At 43.3% G+C, this 26,546-nt stretch overlaps 1 protein-coding gene across 7 annotated transcripts in view; it reads right to left on the reverse strand.

The window, feature by feature from the left end:
* LOC146855301 (synaptotagmin-1) overlaps positions 1–26,546 on the reverse strand; it is a 4,118,085-nt gene that overhangs the window by 268,447 nt on the left and 3,823,092 nt on the right. For 6 of the 7 annotated variants that reach the window (XM_085652999.1, XM_085652997.1, XM_085653000.1 and 3 more), the window contains one exon: positions 17,291–17,408. In XM_085652999.1, the coding sequence (XP_085509125.1) occupies positions 17,291–17,408 (118 nt within the window). The remainder of the gene's footprint in view (positions 1–17,290; positions 17,409–26,546) is intronic. The other variant, XM_085653001.1, reaches the window with a different exon arrangement.

Here is a 26,546-nt window from a genome sequence, read left to right on the forward strand (position 1 = left end):
TGCAAAGCGGGTGCAAACGCCCATTGCGACCTCGGAGCATTTATGTAATACGGCCACTCTAGCATTATGTTAAACACAGCAATCACCAAGGACAATGCGGACCGCTTTATCTCCATGCACTCTGTGCAGACGTTTTTTATTAGGCACCCGATCTAAGTACAATGAGCCTGCTGTGTAGCACTGCTGTCTCATGCTGTAAGACGTCCTGAATTAAAACTGTTAATGTTGAGAAAAACAATAAAAATGATTTAAATAAATAAATAAATAAGGAACATAGATGTAACGCTCCGTTGTCAAATCTGTTTGAGAAGCATGCAGTATTGGAATTGCGCTTTATTATGTGGAATTTATCTCATTATTGGAATAAATATTTTTATACTTTATAACATAGCAAATATTAAGGGGAGATAATGCTTTTGATGCACTAATAGTAAGCAATAGATGTTTAAAATGGACCACAGCAGTATCTCTTCAAAGTCCACAGTTTTCAAATTTCAGGTATCAAATGAAAAAAATAACAAGGTTTATTCCTGATACCCTTCTTAAGAGATGATGAAGCATGCCTAAAGAACATATCATAAGATTAATGTCCTGCAGAGAAACCAACACACATTTTACTATATTGTCCAATATTTTAGGGAGGTGATATTATTATTTGGAAGACTGTTTTTTTTTTTTTTTTTTAAATTAAAATTGTAAAATGGAATAGAAACTGTAATTCTCATTGCCTAATTAATTTAGTTAACTTTGTTATAATTACTGAATGCTTCTAATCACGAAATCTGCTGTCTATATGATATTAAATAAAATATTTCCCCTTGTCTTTTTTGTCAACGTGGGATTAATGTTTTTTTTTAAAGATTTGCGCAGTTGGATGTCTTGATATGTTTTATTTACAGGGTTAATATTGTAATTATTTTTTTTAAATCAAATTTACGCTGTACAAATTTATGAATAATCAGAAAATGGCAAAGAAGAAATGAAGCAAACATGATGCTTTCGCTTGTATCCGTAAAGCTAAATAGCCTTAAATGAGTTTGTTCCTTTTGTTAATATATCCCTTCTATGGCTCAGCAGCTTGTTAGTCTGAATATCTTCTAAACATGGGCAGGGACCCATAAAGGCAAGTGGAAGATTTCCTGAAATAATTAGCCTTTATAGAGCGATAATGCCTGAGGAAGCGCTTTGAATAAAATATTTGGACTCAATGTAAGCTTTGCTGATCATAGCTTTCTTTTGTTCCCTTGCCTCATTATATTAATGCAAAACAATTCAAGATGATGAAAAGATCTCCGGCCCTTGACTTTCGGCCGAGTTTTGTTCTTTCACCTAATTTGAGCCCTCACGTCCCTGTTAATATCATCAGAATTCACTGATTTGAAGAAAGCCGAAATATGACAAAAGAAAAGCGAGGCATGGGCGGAGCAGAGCATGGGGTTAATATTTATTGGACACGGTGAGTCATATTTTTATTCATACAGGGAGCCGCCGATGCAGAACAAAAGGTAGATAAATACCAAATGTCATAACAAGCAAACTCATCTGCATTCTACACTGACATTTTTAAACTATACCAGAAGCGTCAGCACTTCTTAAAACATTGAATGCATAAAATGGCGGTTTATTTTCTAAATAGCTGGAAAGGACGTTAAAGGGTTTAAGACAGTTGTTTGTTTTAGTAAGCATATTTTTATCAACTGCCGATTCTCCTGTGCGTTGGAATGTAATTAAAATGCAATAAAAGAAAAGGTATTAATCAGATGGCAGTAAAATCTCCTTCTTAGTTTGTTTATAAATGTGATGTAACCACCCAAGTCATGCGCCTTGGAGGGAGGTTAGGATTTCTAATAAAGGAAAGAGTAATTCTTTTTGCCCAAATTGTGAATATTAATCATTGAAAGCTAGCTTCTTCAGTGTGAAAACTCTACCGCGAATATTTACTTGTTTTGATTCAATTTCAAGTGAGATAAGACATACCAGCATGACTCTACCTATTGATTGAATCGTATGTATCAAATAAAGTAGAAAATGACTTTAGTTAAGGCAAATCCATACAATCACAAAAGTCTCACATTCAGCACACCTTTCTCCGAGGTCAGTCTAGGAAATGAGCATTTAGTGTCCCATACTCAGCTAAAACAGATAATGACAATGGGGACGCTCCAGAATTGGGATGCACTGGTCAGGGGAGAATTTGCGACAGGGGGCATCCACAACATTATGCAGAAAGCAGGCACAGGTGAAGGGACAGTAAGAGATAGCAACTTCAAGGACAAGGACAAGGAGACAGAAGTTCAGCTAGACACGGATGCAGGAGCATGAGGGATAGGAAACAAGATATTGTGGCGGCCAGGAAAAGAAGAACTGGATACAAGATGTCAAGGAAAGCAAGGTACATGAAGATATGCACCATGGCATCATAACTAGAGCTAATGCTGTGCAACCTGAGATCAGCCTAATCAGACACATTGCATAATAGGTCATACTAAGGTCTGGCCAGCCAACTCACCATATGCACTTATCACCTGTTGGCTGCTGTATGGTTGAATACTGACAGTATGGGATTACTGGTTAAACAGAAAATACTAATACTAGTTCACAATTAACCAGTTCACCTGACACTCAATTATAATATACCAACAGGCAAACTTCCAAATGCAGAAAAAAGCATAATTATGAAGGCTATCTAGATACCTTCACTCATGCAGAGTTTTTTTTACCACCAGTCATAGTACAGTTATAGATTATTACAAAAATACATCACCGTGTTCCGTGAGGTTTTCCAGAAACGTGGAAAATATAGTGACGATACGTCATTGCAAATCAATCTCAAGCTATGTATCATAAGCAAAGCAAAGAGCCAACAATTTCATTTGACAGCAACACTTGCTATCCAAGGTAGGTAAGGTGTTGCAAACAAGTACTGAACATCAATCTGGAATCAATATTGAGAGTGCAACACAGGGAGAGAGTATTCAGAAAGGGACTGTTTCTTCATTTTACTATTTTAGTGTTAGTGTGGCAACACAACAGAAGTCAAAATCCAAACCTGCATCAGCTGAGTTAACACCGAGTTGCCCCTGCTGAAAGAATATATATATCGGCAATAGGTGGTTATAGTTAGGACCTAGTTTCCATAGCAAAATCATTTTATTGACTTGCCTACAACGATGGCGTTGTTTGAACAATCTTCATGAAATCTTCCCAAAAAAGTGTCAAAGTAGGTTCTGGAAAGAGACCCCATGCAGCTTACGTCATATAAGCTCATTGCCTGTTAGAGACTCTTACACCCACTCACAGACCCACCTGGGCACTCATGCACCCACTCACAGACCCACTCAGATACTCATGCATCCACTTACAGACGCACTCGGAGAGTAACACACTGATGAACAGACCCACTCAGATATTTATGCACCCACTTACAGGTCCACTCACAAACTCACATATCTACTCACAGATCCACAGAGACACTCCCACTCCCACTGACAGACCCAGTGAGACACTCATATACCCACTCACAGATCCACTCAGAATCTCATATACCCACCCACACCACACCCATACTGTCACTCACACAACCCAGTCACAGACCCTCTCAGAGACTGATGCACTCAGTCACTCACTCATACACTCAGAGACTCACACAGCCACTCAGACTCGCTCAGATATACATGCACCCACTCACTCACCCACTCAAAGTCTCACACATCCACTCACAGGCCTACCCAGACACTCACACTCCCAGTCATAGGCAAACTCAGATACTCATGCATGTACACATTCACGCATAATATCACTGATGACATTATCCACAGAATCTCTGAGGCACCCACTCACACCACAATATAACCTTCCATACACCCACTCCAACATCCACACTACCATTCTCAAAACCATTGACACACCCATACCAGTACTTACACACCCACTCACTGATTCATAGGTCTACACACACATTCACTCAGTCGCCCATACAACCACTCATAATCCACCTCACTCACTAATACAGCCACGGATATATCCACTCATACACCCATACAGCCACTCACACTGTCAGTCACCCATAGAGCTACTCACACACCTACTCACTCATCCATAGAATCATTGACCAGCAATGTACTCACCTACACCGTTGTACACACACCCACTCATTTATCCATACAGATACTAACATATAATCACTTACCCATACAGCCCTTCACACACGCACTAACGAACCCATACAGCCACTCTCACAATCACTCACTCACGCATACAGTCCTCATTTACTCCAACACTTGCCTATACTGCCTTTCACATATGCAGCTACTCACCCATAAACCACTGACATATCCATTCACTCACTGACACAGCCATAAACACACTCACTCACCCACACAGCCTCTTACAGATGCACTCACTAAGCCATACAGCCAATAACACACCCACTCACACATCTATGCAGGCAGTCACACACCCCCTCACCCACCCACACAGACACTCATACACCCATACAGGTGCTCAGATGACCAATCAATCACCCATACAATCACTCGGGTACCCACTCACCAACCCATACAGCCACTTAGACACCAGCTGACAGACTGATACTCACTTTCACACAACCTAGTCACTCACCCATACATTCACTGAGACACCAAATCACTCACTTATACAGTCAGTGAGGCACCCACTGAATCATCCATACAGGCACTCATACACCCTCTGATTCACCAATAAACCTTGATTTATATATTTGGCTCTCATATTTAACACTCATAAACTTTTTAAAAACAATCACAGTCACTGGATGATGTCATCAGTGATGTAATTTGAGATGTCATCAGTGATGTCACAGACCATGGCATGATTGATGTCATATGTGAGATCATAAGCAGTGCATTGAGGGGCGTGAGTTATAGTTAGCTCAGCTAACTATAACTGTAATATATATGATATATATATTTTCTTAAAATCTAAATTGTGGGATCACTGTGGTTTATGCAAGACATGAAAAGGGTAGAATATTGACTCTGGACTATATGTGTTACCAGACTAACCAGCCAAACCATGGAAACAATATAAATGTGCCTAAAATAGAGGATCTTTGTAAACAATGTCTCTGTTTCATATACATTATTTAATCGTGAGACAACAGTAGGTTGTACTATATATAATTTGTTTGCCTAAAATTAGTTACACCTGCTTAAATAATAAAGCAAACCATAAAGGAGGCCAGCGATGACAGTGTCCCAACTGGGGGGCAAACTATTTAGTAGCCAATTTGTATTACTTTACATAGAGCAATACTTCTATACAATCACTGGGCAAATTCTGCTTTGGAGGTGACATGTGCATAGCTCGCCTTCTAATTACACAGGTTTTTGTATTACACATAAGGGTTTTGGGTATGTCTGTCATTCAACAGCGGTAATACATCTGGGACACATACATACACACACATTGTGACAGAGCCAGTTGTTCATACTCTGTGAAGACCTGTTGCCTCCTTACTAGGCAATATTATTTGCACAAGTTATGAGCTGCATAATTTACAAGCCACTGCTACATCTCTTTAGCTTGGTCCGCACTGGTATTGCAGTAAAATTCCTCACAGGACAGAACAAATGCTTCACTGGATCCATCAAGTACACTTCATGTGCTTTTCCGAGGATCATTGGGTCAGCCAGTCTAAATCTAATATTACAGACACACCACACACTTTATCTCTTCTGCCCGCTACCAAAAGAGGTCTTGTGCTGATTTTACAATATAATCGGTGGAATCAGGTGGTATTCCCATGGTGAAGTTCACCACTTATCCTTTATCAAATCAATTTTCTGAAGTGCGTACTTAAATGAGTGGCAAACGTTTCAGATATGTTTGGATTACTACATTGTGTCTGAGTGAACTCTTTCACATTTGCTGCTACACACACGCATATACACAGAGGTTTCAAAGGCATCTGAAAAATACAATTACTCGCAGGGAGAACCTTCTCACCAGCACCACCCTCTGATTTCGCACATGTCTATGTATAGAGACCACTGTGTCAGCCACAAGTTAGTCAATTGCTCATGTATAGCTCACACATCACCCCCACGTTGCTACATATATGACATTCAAATTCAACAACACTCATGCATGTATAAATCATTCTCCTGGTTTATAGCTGTGTGTTTCTGTTACCCCTGTAACCCTCAACGATGATGCCTGAAAGCCGCCACTGGTACCTGTGAAGCAAGTCAGACGGGTTGCACTCAATAACAATTGAAGGAACTCCATTGTTAGGAAGAGTTAAATCACGTTAAGTACATGAAAGGGAAAACCTCTTTAAGACATAAAGCAGCCTTGTTTTTGAAGGGTAAACACTTGAAGCAATTACAATAGAAGTTAAACAAAAAATGTAGTTGGTGGGTGCTCTCACATGTATGTCACTTTTTGGAATTCCTTCATTTGCAGATTACTGAAAATTGCACTAGTCGATACGTATAATTTAAGAGAAGATGCCCACTAACAGTAATTTGCTGGGTAATAAGTCCATCATAAAACTTACTATTATGTGGGCAAAAGCAACCATAGGGGTTTCTGTGCTCTGCAAGGAGCTCATCTGAGTTACTCTGCCACTACACCTGCTGAACACAGATATTGTCTAAAGAGGCAATGTTCATCTGAATTGCTGTGACAAGCAATGTTTCCAGCAGAATTGCTGTGTCATTGATTGAGGGCATTCCTAGACTTTCACCCTGAGCATGCCCAGGAGTGTGAACATGCACTTAGAAGATACTGCCCATTGAAGTTAGTGTGTAAGAAAGATATAATCATCCAAGAAACTATGCTAGTGTTGAATACATCAGGTTTATTGTGCACACTCAATCTTGCAATCAGAAATATGTCCCATTAAAACTCATCATGCTGAGTGATTCAGTGATTACGCTATCAGTTTCACTGATTAGGCCGTCCAATCAACAAGATTATCTGATTCATAGAGAATGTGTCAGTTAAAGTCACTTTGAAATGCAATTGCCCATCAGTAATACACTATAATTCTTGCGCTTTAGAATATAAATACCATAAAAGCTCTGGTGAAAATGGCTGCGATCCATGACACCCAAGCAAAATACATTAGATTCCCTGCCCAGAATAGTACGCCCTTCGATAGAGAGACCTCCAGCTCATCTGGTAGGATTTGCAGCCTCCAGCTTCATCTCCCAAATGTACAGCTGCAAAGTAAGTGGAATTTGCAGATTGTCTGAAAGATTCTGAAATGCTGCCTTCCTAATTTTGTTCTTGGTCTACACCTCATATCTACAAGAGAGCTAAGAAATGGATGATATTCACTGTGCAGCTTCTCCTGGAAATAAAACGACTGAGGAAAGGGGGGGATATTAATGTTTCTGAGACATTGTGCTGCTGCAACATTTTACTTCTATGATAGAGCAAAGCGGACAGCAAACACATAGGGTCCAGGATCATTCTAACACAGCTGTACTGGGGTGAATGTATTACATTGTTCTGCATTCTGTCCATCAATTGTTTTTTTTGCATTTGCCACCCCGAGTGGGAAGGGTATGCTCAGACGTGAGTCCCTTGCTCTCCATGCCACTGGAATCAAGCTACCCTGGCTGACGAGGGCTGAAAGCCCGAAACCGGTCCTAGGATGCTTGTTTCCAGTCCAGGGAGGACCTGGCTTGGCAGTTCGGGCTGGACTGTTCCCATGGGGCACAGGGTCAAGACTGATTTGCATATGGCTGGGTTCAAACTGGAATGGCATGGTGAGCAAAAAAACCATGGATTTAGGCCCAGATCTCTGTACTGGGGTGAATGTATGACATTGTTCTGCATTCTGTCCATCAATTGTTTTTTTTGCATTTGCCACCCCGAGTGGGAAGGGTATGCTCAGACGTGAGTCCCTTGCTCTCCATGCCACTGGAATCAAGCTACCCTGGCTGACGAGGGCTGAAAGCCCGAAACCGGTCCTAGGATGCTTGTTTCCAGTCCAGGGAGGACCTGGCTTGGCAGTTCGGGCTGGACTGTTCCCATGGGGCACAGGGTCAAGACTGATTTGCATATGGCTGGGTTCAAACTGGAATGGCATGGTGAGCAAAAAAACGATGGATTTAGGCCCAGATCTCTGTACTGGGGTGAATGTATGACATTGTTCTGCATTCTGTCCATCAATTGTTTTTTTTGCATTTGCCACCCCGAGTGGGAAGGGTATGCTCAGACGTGAGTCCCTTGCTCTCCATGCCACTGGAATCAAGCTACCCTGGCTGACGAGGGCTGAAAGCCCGAAACCGGTCCTAGGATGCTTGTTTCCAGTCCAGGGAGGACCTGGCTTGGCAGTTCGGGCTGGACTGTTCCCATGGGGCACAGGGTCAAGACTGATTTGCATATGGCTGGGTTCAAACTGGAATGGCATGGTGAGCAAAAAAACGATGGATTTAGGCCCAGATCTCTGTACTGGGGTGAATGTATGACATTGTTCTGCATTCTGTCCATCAATTGTTTTTTTTTGCATTTGCCACCCCGAGTGGGAAGGGTATGCTCAGACGTGAGTCCCTTGCTCTCCATGCCACTGGAATCAAGCTACCCTGGCTGACGAGGGCTAAAAGCCCGAAACCGGTCCTAGGATGCTTGTTTCCAGTCCAGGGAGGACCTGGCTTGGCAGTTCGGCCTGGACTGTTCCCATGGGGCACAGGGTCAAGACTGATTTGCATATGGCTGGGTTCAAACTGGAATGGCATGGTGAGCAAAAAAACGATGGATTTAGGCCCAGATCTCTGTACTGGGGTGAATGTATGACATTGTTCTGCATTCTGTCCATCAATTGTTTTTTTTTGCATTTGCCACCCCGAGTGGGAAGGGTATGCTCAGACGTGAGTCCCTTGCTCTCCATGCCACTGGAATCAAGCTACCCTGGCTGACGAGGGCTGAAAGCCCGAAACCGGTCCTAGGATGCTTGTTTCCAGTCCAGGGAGGACCTGGCTTGGCAGTTCGGGCTGGACTGTTCCCATGGGGCACAGGGTCAAGACTGATTTGCATATGGCTGGGTTCAAACTGGAATGGCATGGTGAGCAAAAAAACGATGGATTTAGGCCCAGATCTCTGTACTGGGGTGAATGTATGACATTGTTCTGCATTCTGTCCATCAATTGTTTTTTTTGCATTTGCCACCCCGAGTGGGAAGGGTATGCTCAGACGTGAGTCCCTTGCTCTCCATGCCACTGGAATCAAGCTACCCTGGCTGACGAGGGCTGAAAGCCCGAAACCGGTCCTAGGATGCTTGTTTCCAGTCCAGGGAGGACCTGGCTTGGCAGTTCGGGCTGGACTGTTCCCATGGGGCACAGGGTCAAGACTGATTTGCATATGGCTGGGTTCAAACTGGAATGGCATGGTGAGCAAAAAAACGATGGATTTAGGCCCAGATCTCTGTACTGGGGTGAATGTATGACATTGTTCTGCATTCTGTCCATCAATTGTTTTTTTTTGCATTTGCCACCCCGAGTGGGAAGGGTATGCTCAGACGTGAGTCCCTTGCTCTCCATGCCACTGGAATCAAGCTACCCTGGCTGACGAGGGCTGAAAGCCCGAAACCGGTCCTAGGATGCTTGTTTCCAGTCCAGGGAGGACCTGGCTTGGCAGTTCGGGCTGGACTGTTCCCATGGGGCACAGGGTCAAGACTGATTTGCATATGGCTGGGTTCAAACTGGAATGGCATGGTGAGCAAAAAAACGATGGATTTAGGCCCAGATCTCTGTACTGGGGTGAATGTATGACATTGTTCTGCATTCTGTCCATCAATTGTTTTTTTTTGCATTTGCCACCCCGAGTGGGAAGGGTATGCTCAGACGTGAGTCCCTTGCTCTCCATGCCACTGGAATCAAGCTACCCTGGCTGACGAGGGCTGAAAGCCCGAAACCGGTCCTAGGATGCTTGTTTCCAGTCCAGGGAGGACCTGGCTTGGCAGTTCGGGCTGGACTGTTCCCATGGGGCACAGGGTCAAGACTGATTTGCATATGGCTGGGTTCAAACTGGAATGGCATGGTGAGCAAAAAAACGATGGATTTAGGCCCAGATCTCTGTACTGGGGTGAATGTATGACATTGTTCTGCATTCTGTCCATCAATTGTTTTTTTTGCATTTGCCACCCCGAGTGGGAAGGGTATGCTCAGACGTGAGTCCCTTGCTCTCCATGCCACTGGAATCAAGCTACCCTGGCTGACGAGGGCTGAAAGCCCGAAACCGGTCCTAGGATGCTTGTTTCCAGTCCAGGGAGGACCTGGCTTGGCAGTTCGGGCTGGACTGTTCCCATGGGGCACAGGGTCAAGACTGATTTGCATATGGCTGGGTTCAAACTGGAATGGCATGGTGAGCAAAAAAACAATGGATTTAGGCCCAGATCTCTGTACTGGGGTGAATGTATGACATTGTTCTGCATTCTGTCCATCAATTGTTTTTTTTGCTTTTTTTTTTTTTTCATTCTAACACAGCAGCTGTCCCAAGATTGCCTAAACATTAAGACATGCCCCATTCTTGTTCATAGGGGAAAGCAGGGAAGGTAAATGCCAAAGAAAGAGGGAAGGTGGTGAAGAGAGATAGGGAGAGAGAGGGTAGAGAGAGAGAAAGAGATATTGAGGACCAGATTTACAAACATTTTGTACCGGAGTTGCGTAACTTGTTTGATGCAGTCCCGAAGCAAAATGTATGTCGGGATTTACTAAGGCATGGAAAGCCCGACTTGCATGGCTTTGCATGGTTAAGTTAAAAAAAGTCATGCATCTCATTTGTTTGCCTTGCATTACCTTGCATCTGGGAGGTATTCCATGGGTGAAGCATGGACATTCCCAGGCATCCACCCATGGATGTAGATGCAAACCCAGATTTACTACAGTCGGAAACCTGGATTTGCACCAAAATGGTGTGTCCACCGGAGGCTGGCGTAACAATGAGAAATATCTTTATTTCTCCTCATTACTTCCTCTTTGCATGTGTGTTGCATTCTGCAGAACTTATACAAAGAGAAAAAAAGCTTCAGTTTCTGTGCATGCCGATATGCCTTCCTGTACAAAAACTAATCTAATCACAATGCAGGCACCCTTGCATCATGGCACAAGGGTGCCTGTTTTTTTGCTAGGCAGACAGAAGTAGGCTAGTGCATTGCGTGAAATGTTAGTAAATCCAGTCCTCGATGTCTACTGAGAATGCAATTTGGGTGGGGATGCAATGGGTTACCAATGTTAGCATATAGTAGGTGCACTGTACTGCAGTTAGTTGTCTAATGGGAATTTAACGTGAGCAACAAAGGAAATGCTAGTTTATTTGAATACCCATAACAAATGGCTGTATATCTGTGTGGGAAATTGATTTGTTAACTAGGGGACAAAGCAATGGATGAGCTCAGACAAAGTTAAATAATCTAGTGCCTAGAAAGTAATAAGCATTGAAAATGCAATCGGTCTCGCCTTTTATTAAGTTAAAGCCATTTTCTTTGCCAATGGTATTGTATGGCAAAGCAAATGGCTTTATCTTAATCAAAGGCGACACCTATTGCATTTTTAATGCTTGTTTTTAAAGTGCTATGACACTGCCAGCGTTGAACGCATCACAGGGCATTTTTATTTTTTTACTTTAAGCCATGCTGCACAGCAGCATGAACAAGACTAACAAAACATTGACAAATCCAATAGAATTTGCTAAGGCGAAACTTATTGGCTTTGCCAGTGCTTTTTAATACTGTACCAGGGCTCCTCAAAACAACCTCTGTATTCAATCGAGCCGTGGGGAAACACAGCTCCTTTGGATCCTTGAATTTGTGCCCTGCCTACATGAATGGCACTGAAAGAATGCCAGTGGCCTTAATTCAAGTATAACAGACACTGGTAAAGCCATTAGGTTTGACCCGGGCAAGCTTCCTTTTTTTAGTTTTTTTTGCAAACATGAACAATTTACATTAAAAATAAATAAATACTAAAAATGCCAATTTTTGAAGGTGGCAGGCATATGTTTGTAAAACAAGCAAAAATGACCCATCCCAAAAATAAATGTTAAAACGCATGAAAATAAAGCCGAAATGGAAAAATAAAAAGGCACTGGCAAAGCCAATAGGCTGCACACTTGTGAAGCTGTCAATGGTTTTTATACAAAATGTTCTTTGCCAATGCTGGGCAACCGTGAAAGAAGAGAAAGACATGATGACCCAACAAGTGCATGAGCACATGCGTGTCAGGACATCATGTGGCCACGTCATTCAGTGGGTGTATAATGTGTGATACATGTGTGTTCCTACTGAATGACAGGGCGCCATTTTATTTATTTTTTATTTACCAATAGAAAGAGGAAGTTGCCACTTGGAGCAGTAAATTAAAAAAAATATTTTTTCTTATGCAAAATCATTTTTTAAAACAGAATGGCACCTCAACAACTTGGACTTCCAAAAGATGTAAAACTGTTTTGAGAGGTAGGGGAGCAATGAAGAAGTGTGTAGTGGGAGCATCTGGGGAGAACCATCAGGGAATGGAGTGCAACAGATGGGAGGGCGGCGCCACGCTTCACCCGGTCCCCCATCTCGGGACCGGGACTTAAGATAGGGAGCACTCGAGGCTCCAGGCTAACTCCTTTCCCGCAACGCTCGGGCTGCTTCTGGCATCAGCCGGCCCAGTCGCAGGCCCCGCCCACATCGCAGGCAGACTTGTCTGACTTCCAGGCGGCCGCGGCTGGGCAGCAGCAGCGGCAATCTCAGGCGGCAAATGAGGGGTAGGCTCCCTCGGTGTAGAAATAAAGTTAGCATGCGGGGTGGGGACCCGCTAGGGCTCACATAAGCGGGGTGGGCACCCGCATTAATTTATAAAGTAAAACGGTACCTGGTCATGTTAATGAGGGATGTCACATCCTGCCCTGCATGCGGCACGCGCTCCCTGGATGCGGCTCTATTGTTCCGCGTGTGCGGAAATGGCGATGGCAGAGGGGGTGGAGTCTCGCCACGCCTGGCTGAGCTGCTAAGGCATGGTCCACTTTCACTTTCGTCCTTCGTGAAAGCTTTCTTGTCTTTATGGGGCCATATGTTTGAAACACATGGCCCCATAAAGATAAGAAAGCTTTTACCACAAACGTAAACCAAGCGAGCCAGTCCAACTGGCTCGCTTGGTTTACAATCATCTGTTGTTAATTGACATGGGGTACATTTTATTTGCCACATCATCACTGGCCAACACAAACATAGCCTTGTCTTGTACGTGTAATTATATATAGTTGTTTGTCTCTTCAATAAAGATCTGTGCTGTGGGCACACATTAAAACAGAGAATGTTCATGGAGAAGGTCTCTTTGCTGTTAAGGTACAATCTGTATGCTGCCAAATAGAAATCATATTATTCTCCCTGGCCCTGTCAGAGGAAATAGTTTCCCTTCTCCTGAACATAGTAAATGGCGCTGGTGAACTAACGAGTAGTTTCAGGGCACGGTCAAACGGGGAGCTGCACAAGGCTCTTCACACCAGCCTTGGGTGACGGGTAATTATTGCACAGGGAGCGTCATGCAGATTTGGAAATGGCTTCTGGCTTGACAGGCTTTGCTGCTGAAATAGCATTTGAGGTTTTCTTCTCAATGTACCTCGTAAATGCTCGCTCTAAGGCTTGTAAGAGCAGTGCTTTCTCCTCTATTGCAATTCTGACATATTGTACATCCAGTCTCTGTAAACGGAGTAACTCCTCAGTGTGCCACAATATCTGAAAGATTAAGGCGGATGAGAAATGAAGTAAGGATCTCATACTGCCCCTAGTCATATGCTCTGTCAAGAAAAATGGATGACCGCACCAGTTCTTGATTCAAGTTACTACGGATTTGGTGAATTCTCTATAGTTAATCTTAATTCCTAGTTGTCTGCTAGTCTCTTGGCATTAAATAGTCTAATCCAGTGCTTAATTTGTAAAATACTAAGTACCAGGGCCCTGACAAGGATACCACTGCAGCTTGCACCACCCATAGCCCCTGTCAATGCTGCCAAAACAACTACTAACTCTCTTGCCTGCAAGTGCAACAGTTCAGAATATTCCAGGACCCCAAAGCTAAAGGAATGGCTGAGGAGGAAGGTTTTACTAATTTTTATTGTATATTGTATTCATAAACAACCGTTGTTCTGCTCATCCCTAAATTAGATGAGCAGTGCCACCATGTGTCAGACTGTCATAAGTGGTGCCGGTTCCAGTGTCGAACACCAGAATCCACTGGCTGAAATTAGGCAGTGGTCTAATCTAACAAAACTTGAAATATCACAATAGTGAATATCATGTAACGTCTATAGCTCATTGTCAACCGGTTAAGTACTACTTTGTGAGATACTGTAAGCACCAAGGATGCCAATCGAAACAGTATACAATGGGACTGGGTAAATACCCTTACATTCCATATCGTTTCGAAATCAATGTTAAAGGGGGATAAAAGCCCTACAGGACTCATGGTCCACCATTTTAATGCAATGGCCATGGGATGGCCAAAGAGTTAAGGTCCAGATGGTGATGACAGATGTTCTGATGAAAACGTGAGGGTCCTACACAGTCTCAAAGTATAAGTAGTGGGGAATGCTTTGCTGTTATATGAATATTACAATTGTAAACTAAATTGTTAGAATTGTGACTATAATGACAAATAATTTACATTACACCATTATGAGTGAAAAAAGAATGAAGCTTGTGCCCATGTACAGGAGAACTAGATTTGGATACTCCCCAGTTTCTGCCATGTCTTTTTCTGGTTGAGAGGCAGATAATCAAAAAAGTGGGACAAAGTGATACACTGCCACGAGACTGAGGAAATAGGGCAATAACAGCCTCTCAGCCCCTGTACATTTAAAAGTCTCACAGCGAGTTTGCAATGTACAATACTCACAACAGGTGGTATGTAAACAAGACATAGTGCTATATGGGTTGTGAATGTGTTTAGGTCTATCAACTATTCTACCTACAATGCTCCTGATAGATACTCAGTGTCCAGAAGCAAAAAAAGCTGCAATTTATTACTGTGAATCCCACTGATTTGTAATATAGATTTACCAATAATTATTAATGATTTCCAAGATAAACATAATACCTAATGAGGCAAAATAATATCTCCATCCTCACATTTCTAGTGTCAGATCCCACTGACTTTACATAACAGATATGTTATTAGTGGAGGAAATCACCATATTTTTTCTTGGTTTCCCCCAAATGTTGGCATTAGAACTCTGTGCACCTGACCTCTGCTAATCACGAGCAAAGTGTATGTGTGCCCCTTCAAACATGTCAAAATTGACTTACACCTGATTAGCACAATTAACTTTCCTATTAGACCATAGTATATGGTGCAGAAATACACCCCTGTCATGGAAAGATAAATGCCCCCTGTGGACTGCAGTGTCTAATGTTCCATCCACTACAATGGCAGTGCAAACATGGCTTCAGGCCTTGCTTTTGTATAGGCTGACAACACCAGCTTCAATCCAGCTGCACAAACCTGTCAAAATCACCATTTTGACAAGTACGAATGCATAACTTTAAATATTAAATTAGTCTTCCCTAGGCACACCTTGCTGCCAACAATGTAGGGCACATAATATTTAAGAGTAGAGCATATGTGAGATTAAAAAAGGCATGGTACCTCAGTGACTAGCCCAAAATTATATAGCCACTTGCCACGCTCTAACTGGCACAAAGGAAAGGTCAAAGTATAGATGATATACTTCAATCTATAACGTTTGACCTGTATCAGCTATAGACTCTATTCAAAGACTCATTTTTATATTTAATAGAAACCCAGTCTAATAATAACTAGAATTTGTATTAAATATACTGAAAATGGAACTTCTAGAATGTAATATTTATCCTGTCTGAGGAAGCTTATGGCTAATTTCCATTAGCTCTCCAGCCACTGTCCAGTCTATTCTTGGCCTGTATGAGCCATGCAAAAGCTGTAAAAACTGCTCTTGGAGCAGAGACAATGGTGTGGGTGTGGAGAGCTGTTTGCTTTCCCTTGTGGGAAGATCTGTTTGGGGGGACCCAGGAACTTCATTTACTTCAAGTGAGTCTGCCTTGTCACAAACAAATGGCAGGTGAAACCTGAAAGACCCAGCCTACGTCCCCATATTCAGGCTGGCACAAACCCAGTAGGAGGAACACTATCCTCAGAACTGGTTTTGAGTTACCACGGGGGGGGGGGGGCTGATCATTACCCTGACTATACCTCTGGGTGGCACACAGGCTCTGCACAAGAGCAGAAGGGTTAACCCATCTTGGATTTTGAAATGTAGGGGACTTTGGGATCCTTTGCAGTAGGGCAAATGGAACTAGTGAAAACGTGGGCAGGGCTGCCCCCAGAACAGTTTATGAAAGTCAGCCCGGATGAGTTTAAACATTCTGAGGGAAGGGCCGGATTGGGACTTTAAATAGGCCCCCACATCAAAATAAAAGTGGCCCCCACTAGTGAATTAGGAAACTAAAATGGTGGCACCCCCAGTTGCAAATCACAGCAGTTTCAAACTTGTAAAGGCACACTGTTAAATGATTTAGCAAGATATTAGGGGGGTGCTCAATGCATTTGTGCTTGCTGCAGGCAATGTTTGTGCTAATACCAGAGAAAGTAACAGTAAACATTGACCCATCAGACCAAAAACCTTGCACACATACAGCCAAAAAAGCAGTTCATATTCTGACCTGTCAGACAAGCCCTTCGGGCACTGCCCGATTGCCCTACAGGCCAGTCCAATCCTGTCAGAGGGAATGGCTCTGAAATAACAAAGCTTCTGCAGGAGTTAAGAAGCAATTTTTAGGGTGTTTGTTCCACAGACCTGTAAATAACTGTGCGTTAAAGCCTTCATGATTCTAGAAGAGCATATGCTAATGCGATCACAACTGAATGTCACTAATAAGCCAACTTATTTCTCAAGCACAACACAGAAAACCCTGTGACAGTTTCATTGTTCCTCTCTGGGCTCTTGTTGAGTCGGATTGAACCATGACACGCTGAGGTACGCACCGTTATATATCTATAAGAACTGTATACATCAAAGCTCAATAAACCCTCTCTCTGCCTATTCATGAATCCTTTAGTGAGTTCATCATGGTCTAAATGCATGGCTGATAAAGACATGACGTGGAAGGTTGCATTTTGAAAACTGGGCCCCCTTTTGATGGATGGATGGATGGATGGATGGATGGATGGATGGATAGATGCTTTAGTACCAGGTGGATTCTGTAAGCTAAATACAGTCACAATGTATGTAAATTGCAAATGGCTATCCTCCTTCAAGCAGATTGTGAGTACTGCACACTCACCCGATAACCCGCCGACATCCATCTTCTTCAGGTTCTTGGCCTCCAGAATGACTACCGTGAGCTTGCCGGCTGTGGGAACGTAGCGGAGAGAGAAACAGATATCACCGAGCTTCTCCTGCTATGAAGAAAGAGAAAGGAAAGACAGGCATGAAGTCGCTGACTTTCAAGCTCTGGCACAACAGCAAATACAACATTTCTAACACAGCATGCAAACAGAGGGGGAGTTTCAAAGTCATTGTTCTTGCTGTGTTCAGAGCAGACGGTTTCTAAACAGGATTTATTTTCCGGGTGGATGACACTCTACTATTTCAAAGATTTAAGCATTTTCTCTACAGTTGGGACACTTTGTTTTGCAAAAACTGTACTTCGCAGCTTCCTCAGCAACGCTACAGCGATCACATTATTTTGCTGTTGCTTTATTTTCCAAAGCCAAATTCAAGCGATGAGTGCATGTTTATCGATTAACAAATTCAGCCCAGTTGTCGATCCAACTTAATCTTGTTACGATTTTTTAATGTAATTCGCTTACTCTGCATGCACCTATGTATATATGTGTGTGTGTGTGGGGGGGGGGGAGGGGGTGAGGTTGGTGAATTACGAACTATGTTAAGGTAAACTCTCCCGTCTAGAAGCACTTCCTGCAGGAACCAGAGCACCTGTCATCTCTACTCATCTCTGTCATTTGGCTCATGTTTCTATTTAGTAGTATAATCACTCATAGAAGGCATTATCGTTGGATCAGACTTGCTACTATGACCTTTGAGAAGGACCTTTCAGAAGGTCATGGTAGCCAGAAGACCTTACGCGGACTCTAGGGCAAATCAACCAGGGGTTCTGACCCATTCACAACCCCTGGACGAGCAACTAAAAATATGCTTTGATGGGTAAAGCCTTGACTAGGGGTGCAGTTCTCCATGGCACCTGCACAAGGTAAGAGACCGCTGCCAGCAACCCAATCAAGGAGGCATCTAAGCTCGTGTTTCACTACTACAAGGAGGGCTGTTCTTTGCACGTTAAAATAACATGGCAATCAAAACTGCTTGCCTTTAGGGATACAGAGGCAGCTCCCTAGGAGGCCTTCGCCCACTAAGTTATTACAACTTCCTGTGCACAGTGCACAAAGGCTGTATGTTTAGGAAGAGAGGCAGGGAAAATGAACGGAGGAGGAAGAGTGACAGAGGTGAAAGGAGAAAACAAGAGCAATTGTGTGTGTGTGAGTGGGTGTGCGTGTGTGTGTGCTCTGTGTGTCTGAGACAATGAATTGTGTCACAGCGATACAAAAAGACACTCAGATACACCTCAAGATCTTATCTCCAAAGGAAATCTCTCTACTTTTCAACACCTTGGAGAACATCCAAAGTTGAATGTCCAATCATTATTCAAATCCCAACCACTCAAAAACGTAGGTTTGATAATTTGCAAATCTACATTTTTGAGTGGTTGGGATTTAAATACTGCATAGTCATGGCTCAGTTTCTGTACACTCTTGGACTGTAAACCCACCATTGTAGATAACTCTAATTCAATGGTTTTCATTCTTGACAGCAGACCCAAACTATAACCGCAAATCACTATTCTGTCCCGGAGAGCATGGAATCAAATTTGGTTGCTTTGGGGTATCTAGTAGTTTTATCATGAGCAACCTTAGTTTAAGGGCCTGTTCTCTATAGATTGGACTATGAGAATTCATTCCTCACTGACCTACCTAAAGTTCATCTAAAGTTCATCCTGCATCTTTACAACCTAAAATCCTCCAATTTCAAGAACACTTTGATTTCAACTGAGGATAAAACTTATTGCTTTCATTTCTATGTCCGGTTTGGCACTTACTATGCCATTGCCTGCTCCTTCTTTTACTTCCCTCCTTGATGTACCACACTTTTTATTTCTCTCTATGTGGTCCACACTTTTTGTTACCACCTTACATTAGTACCACTCTTTGACATTTATTGGCTCATTCCCATTTCACTGAGTATCTACTTTCCCTCTTTTCATCACCACTGGTACCAATCAGTTATACCTCTTCTTGCTGTTCACTAGCTAACTACCCTATATTATTCTGTCGAATGATGTATGAGGTAGCTATTCATATTTGCTTGATTTACATTATTTATCTTGTCCTCTTGTACTTCTCCCAGCTATCATTTCTTTCGTTCTTTTCTTTTCACATCCCATTTTTTTCTCTTAACATTGTTCCAATTTAAAAGATAACCTATTGACCCTCTTCTTACTGGCTGTGCCTAATTTTTACAAGGGGCTGCTATACAAATAGTTTGAGGTTATTATCTGTTACCTTAAGCATTCCATTTCTAACATCATTGGTCCATGTTCACATTTTAGGAAACGTCATAAATAAATAAATAAAGACATTGATTTTATCTCACTTTACCACCTTGTTAATCTCTCATTACTGGTCCCTGTAAATCTCTCCTTCGTCTTCAGCTTCTCCCTCACCTTCCTCTTCCTCAGGGCCATAGTTAGAGATGATGTAGTTCACAGTGCACACAGAACGAACAGTTATCATTACATAGTGTTTCGTTCCCTCTTTCTACTCTTTCATTCCCTGCTTTCTGGTCCAGTCCTGTTTCTATCTTTCTGTACTATTTTGTGGTGATTTGAAGGTGGCATAATTGCAGTACAAGCAATCCACATGACACAAAACATACTGTACACACATTGGTGGAAAGTAAGTTATAAGGGATTGAAGAGATTTTCAAGGAAAGAAGGTGTAAACTTTCATCTCTCCAGGGGAGCAGATAAAAACCCTAGTACCTTTGTACTTAGAATGAGCTAGCACCAACCAGCAGTTTCCCTGTACCCTAGTTCTAGGGGCCCTAGGTCATCTATAAGTATGGATAAACTGTGTACGTACCTACCAAGAGTTTGCAGAATTATACCGCAACTGAAAAACACTATTTTATTAATTTGTCTTCACTTTTGGTCAGGTGCAAAATTGGGATAATATTTTGTTAGTCCTTACTTGCTTCTTTCAAATGACAAATGCTCAGATTGTTGAGAGCAAGCTAACCACACTGATTTTTGTCATAACTTATTGATGCTAGTTAAATGGAACAATACCTTTCACAATGTATGTAACCAAGTGGTGGCACACCAGAATACATTTTAGGTAATAGAACAAGAATATATAAGCTTTGGTGCCTATAATGCATAAATATACTAAATTACACAAAACAGAGTAAGAAATTGACAATCTGATAGATGATTTTGAAAGTGGTTGGATGGATGCAGAATTAGAACGAATTTCAAACCTATTACTTTGATAGACTTATGCCTATTTACAACATAAAGCACTAACATAACAGGCATGAGAAATACATGCCTTCCATAGTAAAGAAATTTGTCAACAAACAATCATATCTGTACATAAACCTAATGGACAAATAACTGAACTCAGAATTCAAATTAAAAGGCTAAGTAGAACCCCATCAACGAGGAAATATGGAAAAATAAATAAATTAACGGATTGGACTTTTTTTTTTAAAAGTGAAATGTTGATTGAAACAAACTCAGGATGTAATGCTAGATTTGAAAAAGACACAACGGCACTTTCCCTTAGTAAACATCCAAATGGAAATAGAGGGCAGATAAGGAAATTAATAAAAGATCACCTGATGGTGCTCTCCTTGGGATCAATACATACAATCACTCGCTCCTCTGGCCCTCAAATCCCTCATACGGAAGGCAATGACTGCTGGGGCTCTCTAGGAGTTAGATATCACATTCATACATAATTTCCAACACACTGTATAAATGAGTTATTTCCTGCAAGCCAGAGCAAAAACTATTAGCTGTAGAAGAGCAATGTATGTGCTCCCACAAATGTAGAAAGTCAGCTCCTTGTGGAAGCTATGAGACAAAAATGTCAGGCCTTTCCTCAGAGAAATGTGAGTAAAGTATTTAAACAGCAACAAAAATACAATAAATTCAAGAAAACAATAGGTATCATTCTCTCAATATTTTAGTAAAAATAAGTAATATATAAAGATCAAGGCAAGATAAATCTATGTATCCCTTTGAATTAGACTTTTGATAAATACTGCAACAGTTCTTGGATGCTTTTTCTAGGCAATCTTCATGCCAACCTATGGAAAATATGACTTCAGGCCTTTAAACATGTCAATAACGAGTTGTGCCTGGTAAGGCTGTGCTCGTGGTAGTTAGGGGCTGCAAGGGCTTTCAAACTCACTCCTGGCATTATTGCAGATCCACAAACTGCAATCCACAGAGGGCATCTAACTTGTATGCTGATGGCACCACTGTCCTATTACTTCACTAACATTTAGATGTTACAATTTGGGTTGGTGAGTTATGTCCATATTCTTATGGGCCTTGGCAGATTCAGGGGAAGGGACGGCCCTGATTCTGCCTGCAATTTATTTTCACATTTTTATACTAGAAACCTCATGGTTCCAGGCAACACGATTTCCAGTTAATATGATCATTCTTATGCTGGTGTATGGCTGTTTCATGATATGCTTCTTCAAACAAGAGGAACCAGGAGCTTTTAGCTAGGCCCAGCACACATGCTCCCTTTGGTCACGATATGCACATTATAGTAGCTTAAAATAGCAGCGTCAAATAAAGTTTTTTCAGAATTTAAATGCTGGTGGTTTTGATGCAGGTAAATGTTGTGAGCCATATTAACGTGGCACAAAAAGGCATCTGAATACCACATTTACTCATAATTCAATCTGGCTCCATGACAGCACTGGAGACCTCGAGGTACACCTATTGTATTGAAACTCTATCAATGAGCTATTGAAATGATTGACTTCCAAGGAAGTGGAGTTCACCTTCAGCTTTGCATGGAGACAGAAGTAAGATACTAATGGCAGATTTCTAGAGCACGCTAGACATCTGCTTAATTAATTATTATTGCATCATGAGGCTGTTGTGGTATTATATTAAAGCCACTCATTCTCTTGGGTCACATTATATTTTGGCATGGAGATACTGCTGCACCACTTTGGCAGTGTCCTGAAACCGATTAGGGAAGCCCGCCTGAAGACCGGACATACTTTCTGGGGCGGCACTGTAGGAGTCATATATGGGCAAACTCCATACCCTTTCTCTCTTTCAACAATATATGTTATGTTATGTTAAAAACAAGTTATAAAGCGCACGTTCACCAACGGTTTCTTGGCGCTAAGCGGGGTCAATCGGTTGCTGGGACAGGAAAATGGGGATTTCAATTGTAGGCCTGAGCAAATAGCCAAGTTTTGACAGACTTCCTAAACTGAGTATAGGAAGTATATCACAGAAGAGAATGGAATTTGAAGTTTTATGTGCATAATGACTAACAATATACCTAAAGATACGGTATGAACTCTTGTAGAGAGATGATTAAGATGCCACATTTCTATTATTATAAGACTGGTGGGTGAAAGAGTTAGTCCCTATGTAGAACAATCTGGCAGTGAGAAAAGGGCAGGTCTGACAGGCCAGCGTATGGCTTTTTCCTTTGATGATTGTGGCCGTGTGTGGAGTGCAGCTTTTTAGGTCTCGGCTAGCGATGGCTGCGCTTGCGCAGTCTCGCTCGCGAGAGATAATCACTTGGGAGAAGAGGGGCTTGAACCCGCCCCTCTTCTCCCCTGTTCTCCATTGGCTGGCCTAGTAAATGCTGGCCAGCCATTGGAGAAGAGGTCCCGTCACTCCAATCCTGCCCCGTCCTTTTCGGATCGGGGGCGTGTTTTTTGCGAAAAGTCTCAGGGAGGAGACAGCAGCAAACACGCCCCCGAATCCGAAAAGGACGCTCCCTTTCTCCGAGGCATTTCTGCTGTGCCTCGGAGAAAGGCGGTGGTGTGCTTCGGTGTGCTTTTTTGTTTACTTTTCTGTGACTCAGTGAGGGGCTGTGGTGACATGTATATTCTGCTGTTGAAAACTAGGTCATGCTTGCGTAGTGCTAACATTCTCCTGTGGGCGCGTTCAACCCACTACGAGTTTGATCTTGGGCAGAAGAAAGTATCCAAAGGCCACTCAAACATGATCAGTTTAATCTTGGGCTTCTCAGCGCGTCCATGGCGATCTGACTCTCGTCGCCTGCCGGACGCGTGGTGTGTGTGATCCTCCTCTACGGACAGGGGCAGCTTACGATCCCAGAACTGAGGGTCACCAAATGTACTTAAGCCACGCCCCTTCTCGCCTCGCGCAGGCGCAGACGCGTGGCTGGCCGAGGCTGACAGCGGAAGTCACATGCCGGTGCCAGTGATCCCGTGATCGGCTGGATAGAAGCAGCGGACGCCGCCGGGGCCCAGGGCAAGGCAGCTTGGAACCCGGACCCCTCACGCCGGCACTTGGCATCACTCCAGCGCCCAGCTCCGGCACTGCCTGGGCCGCCAGCAGCGGACACCCTGGCGGACAGAGGAGCAGGCAAGTGAGGGCGTAGCGCCCAGAGGATGGAGACAGGTGTGCGAGGCGCTTGGCAGGCAAGAGCGGCGCCCAGTCTATAGGCATTGTTGTAGGCTTATTGGGGAGGAGAGGGGGTATTTTCTCTTAATAATGCACCTAACCCCGTTGGGATCTTTTTCTGTGCCCAGTGGGTAGTCGGCGTTGAGGTTACGAAAGGATACTAGCGCCTTGAAGCACAGCACGTTCCAGTCCTGCGCATTGTTTATGTCAAACTTGTTGTCCGGTGTGACACTCCAATGGGTTGAGTTGAAGTTCACGAAGACTGCAGTTCCCAGAATGCATCTTCTGGATGATGGAAAGCTCGTGTTCATAATGTCATGGAGAGGTTATTCGTACACGTGACCCAGTCCGGCATCGGGTCCAGTTAAGGATAGTTGTATGACACACCGTTCATGTTCGCGCTAGGACCTTTGTTAGCTGGATACTACCTTTGTTAGCGGAATACTGTGGGTGTTCTTGTTTGTGGTGTTTTGTGCTCACACCTCATTTTGAGGATACTTTGTGTTTTATTATAGCGCTTGTATACTTCGCACAGGTCTTTAGATCGTTTTCTTTGTGTTTAAATAGTTTGCGTGTTTTACAGCCTATTGTATGTGAGAATCATTTTGGAAGTATTTTGGTGTCGTGTGAGGGTTGGAGATATACTTAATCAGGGGAGTGGGAATCTTACAATTTCTAAAAAAAAAAGCATTTACAATGCAACGGTCTCGGCATTGTTTAAGTTAGAGCTATTGGCATTGCTCATGACATTATTTTTGTTTATGTTTTTGTTTTTAAAACATGTAAAGAAACGGCATTGTTATTTACAATGTCAATAGCTTAATCAGTGTGTGTGTAGGTGGCTCTGTGTGTGGGTGCAAATGCAATAGGTCTCGCATTTGAGAGTGATTAAGCTATTGACATTGTAAATAACAATGCCGTTTCTTTAACCCTTTCACCGCGGCGGGAATTCCGCCGCGGTGCTGGGGGGTGCGGGGGGGCAGCGCGGTGGCGCTGTGCTCATGACGGAGCCGCTCCGTCATGAGGCACGGTTGAGCTGTGCTCATGACGGAACGGTTCCGTCATGACTCCGCCCATTTGCGTTGTCCCCCCGCACAGGCGGGGAAACAGCGCCGCGTAGGCGGAGCGACCACCAACGGCCGTAACATGACGGAACCGTTCCGTCATGAGCACACGGCAACCGTGGCTCATGACGGAGCGGCTCCGTCATGAGCAGGGAAGGGGTTAAATGTTTTTAAAAAACAAAAACATAAACAAAAATAATGTCATGAGCAATGCCAATAGCTCTAACTTTACCAATGCCGAGACCATTGCATTGTAAATGCTTGTTACTGTTGATTTTTCCAGTACCACCACAAACATTGCACGAAGCACGCACAAATGTGTGCTGTTCAATTCCTTGCAAAGCACCTACACAAGACTTTACACGTTTGAAACTGCCGCCGTGTGAAAATGTGGGCCACATTTTGAGCTATCTCACCTGCTAATGATTCACTTTTATTTTGGTACCTGGGTCTTTTGTTTTGACCCAGTCTGACCTTGATTAGCCCCGCTATTTAGGTGGATAGTTACCAATGCCTTATTGATGGAAATATTATCTCATGCACAATGCTACAATTTCTGTAAACGTGTGTACCCCAACATGGCGCCACCCATTGGGAGGAGGTTGGCTTCAGTCCGAGCGGTCTTCAGACCACTTGTCAAAACTGAACTTCGCAGCTATTAATCTCGAGCTCCAGGACAAATATGGAGAGGATGTGGCCTAACGGCGAGAGCAGCTGACTTTGGAGCTAGGTTTGAGCCTCGACATCAGCTCAAAATCCTGTGATTCTGCACAAATCACTTAATCTCCTGTGCCTACCAAAAATAAATGTGTACTTGGGTAACATAACTGGTTCTCATGTAAAGCGCTCCAATACCTTCGGGTCGAGTTCGTGCTATATGAATATGCAAAAATAAAAAATGGCAAAGCACCACATTTGCCGCTCACTTTTGGCTGCTTTTTTTATCGCAGCTGATAATAAGAGGCTGCTGTTAGTTATACAAATCTTGTGCATTGACAACTGGACCCATTTTGCTGGCTAGTGGGCATTTCGAAATTCCGTTCACTATTTTCTGACGGAGGGTTACTTACTGGCCCACCCGCTTTTCAGAGTTTTGTTCTGGTAGATCTTCTGAAATACCACATATAACCAAGAAACTTTTCTTCCCTCTAGCAGGGCACAGTCCTGTTAGAACACACTTATGAGTATATGGTGTGGTTGTCCTCGACTAAACTCCTAAGGCAGTCTGCGCTCGTGTCGACAGTTGTAATTTGTTACATGAGACATTATCTAAAGGCGCAAACCGGACTCGGCCGGGCGTCGCGCATGTATGATGTGGCAGCAGCCCGGCCTTGCTCTTGTCTCCCCGACTGGTTCAGTAAGTCAGGCGACCCGGAACCAGTTAATTGCTTCCAGGTCATGAGTTGGGGATACAGACGGGAAGCCGGATCTAGACGGCTTCCCGGGTGGCAACGAATAAAAGGGAGCTGTGAAATGGCGTTCAGTCTTTCACGTTGCCGCTCCACAGCTGAAGATTCGGAAGGAACCGGAAGGTCATGATTGGTGAGCATCATTTTCGATCCTTTGTAGGCATCACCATTGGTAAATGAGGACGCCTGGGGGAGGGGCCATTTGGGCTCTCTTGGAACTGCAGGGACCAGTTACAGCCGGTAGGCTGGAAGGGTGCGGGGGAGGAGAAGTTCCGCTTCCGGTAGGCATTTTGGGCCACCCCCACGCATGCGCAGTGGCCCAGGAAACTTGGCTATGACAGCGCAGCCCCCTTG

This window comes from Triturus cristatus, chromosome 4_1 (genome assembly GCF_964204655.1).
Source record: "Triturus cristatus chromosome 4_1, aTriCri1.1, whole genome shotgun sequence".
Classification (NCBI taxonomy): domain Eukaryota; kingdom Metazoa; phylum Chordata; class Amphibia; order Caudata; family Salamandridae; genus Triturus; species Triturus cristatus.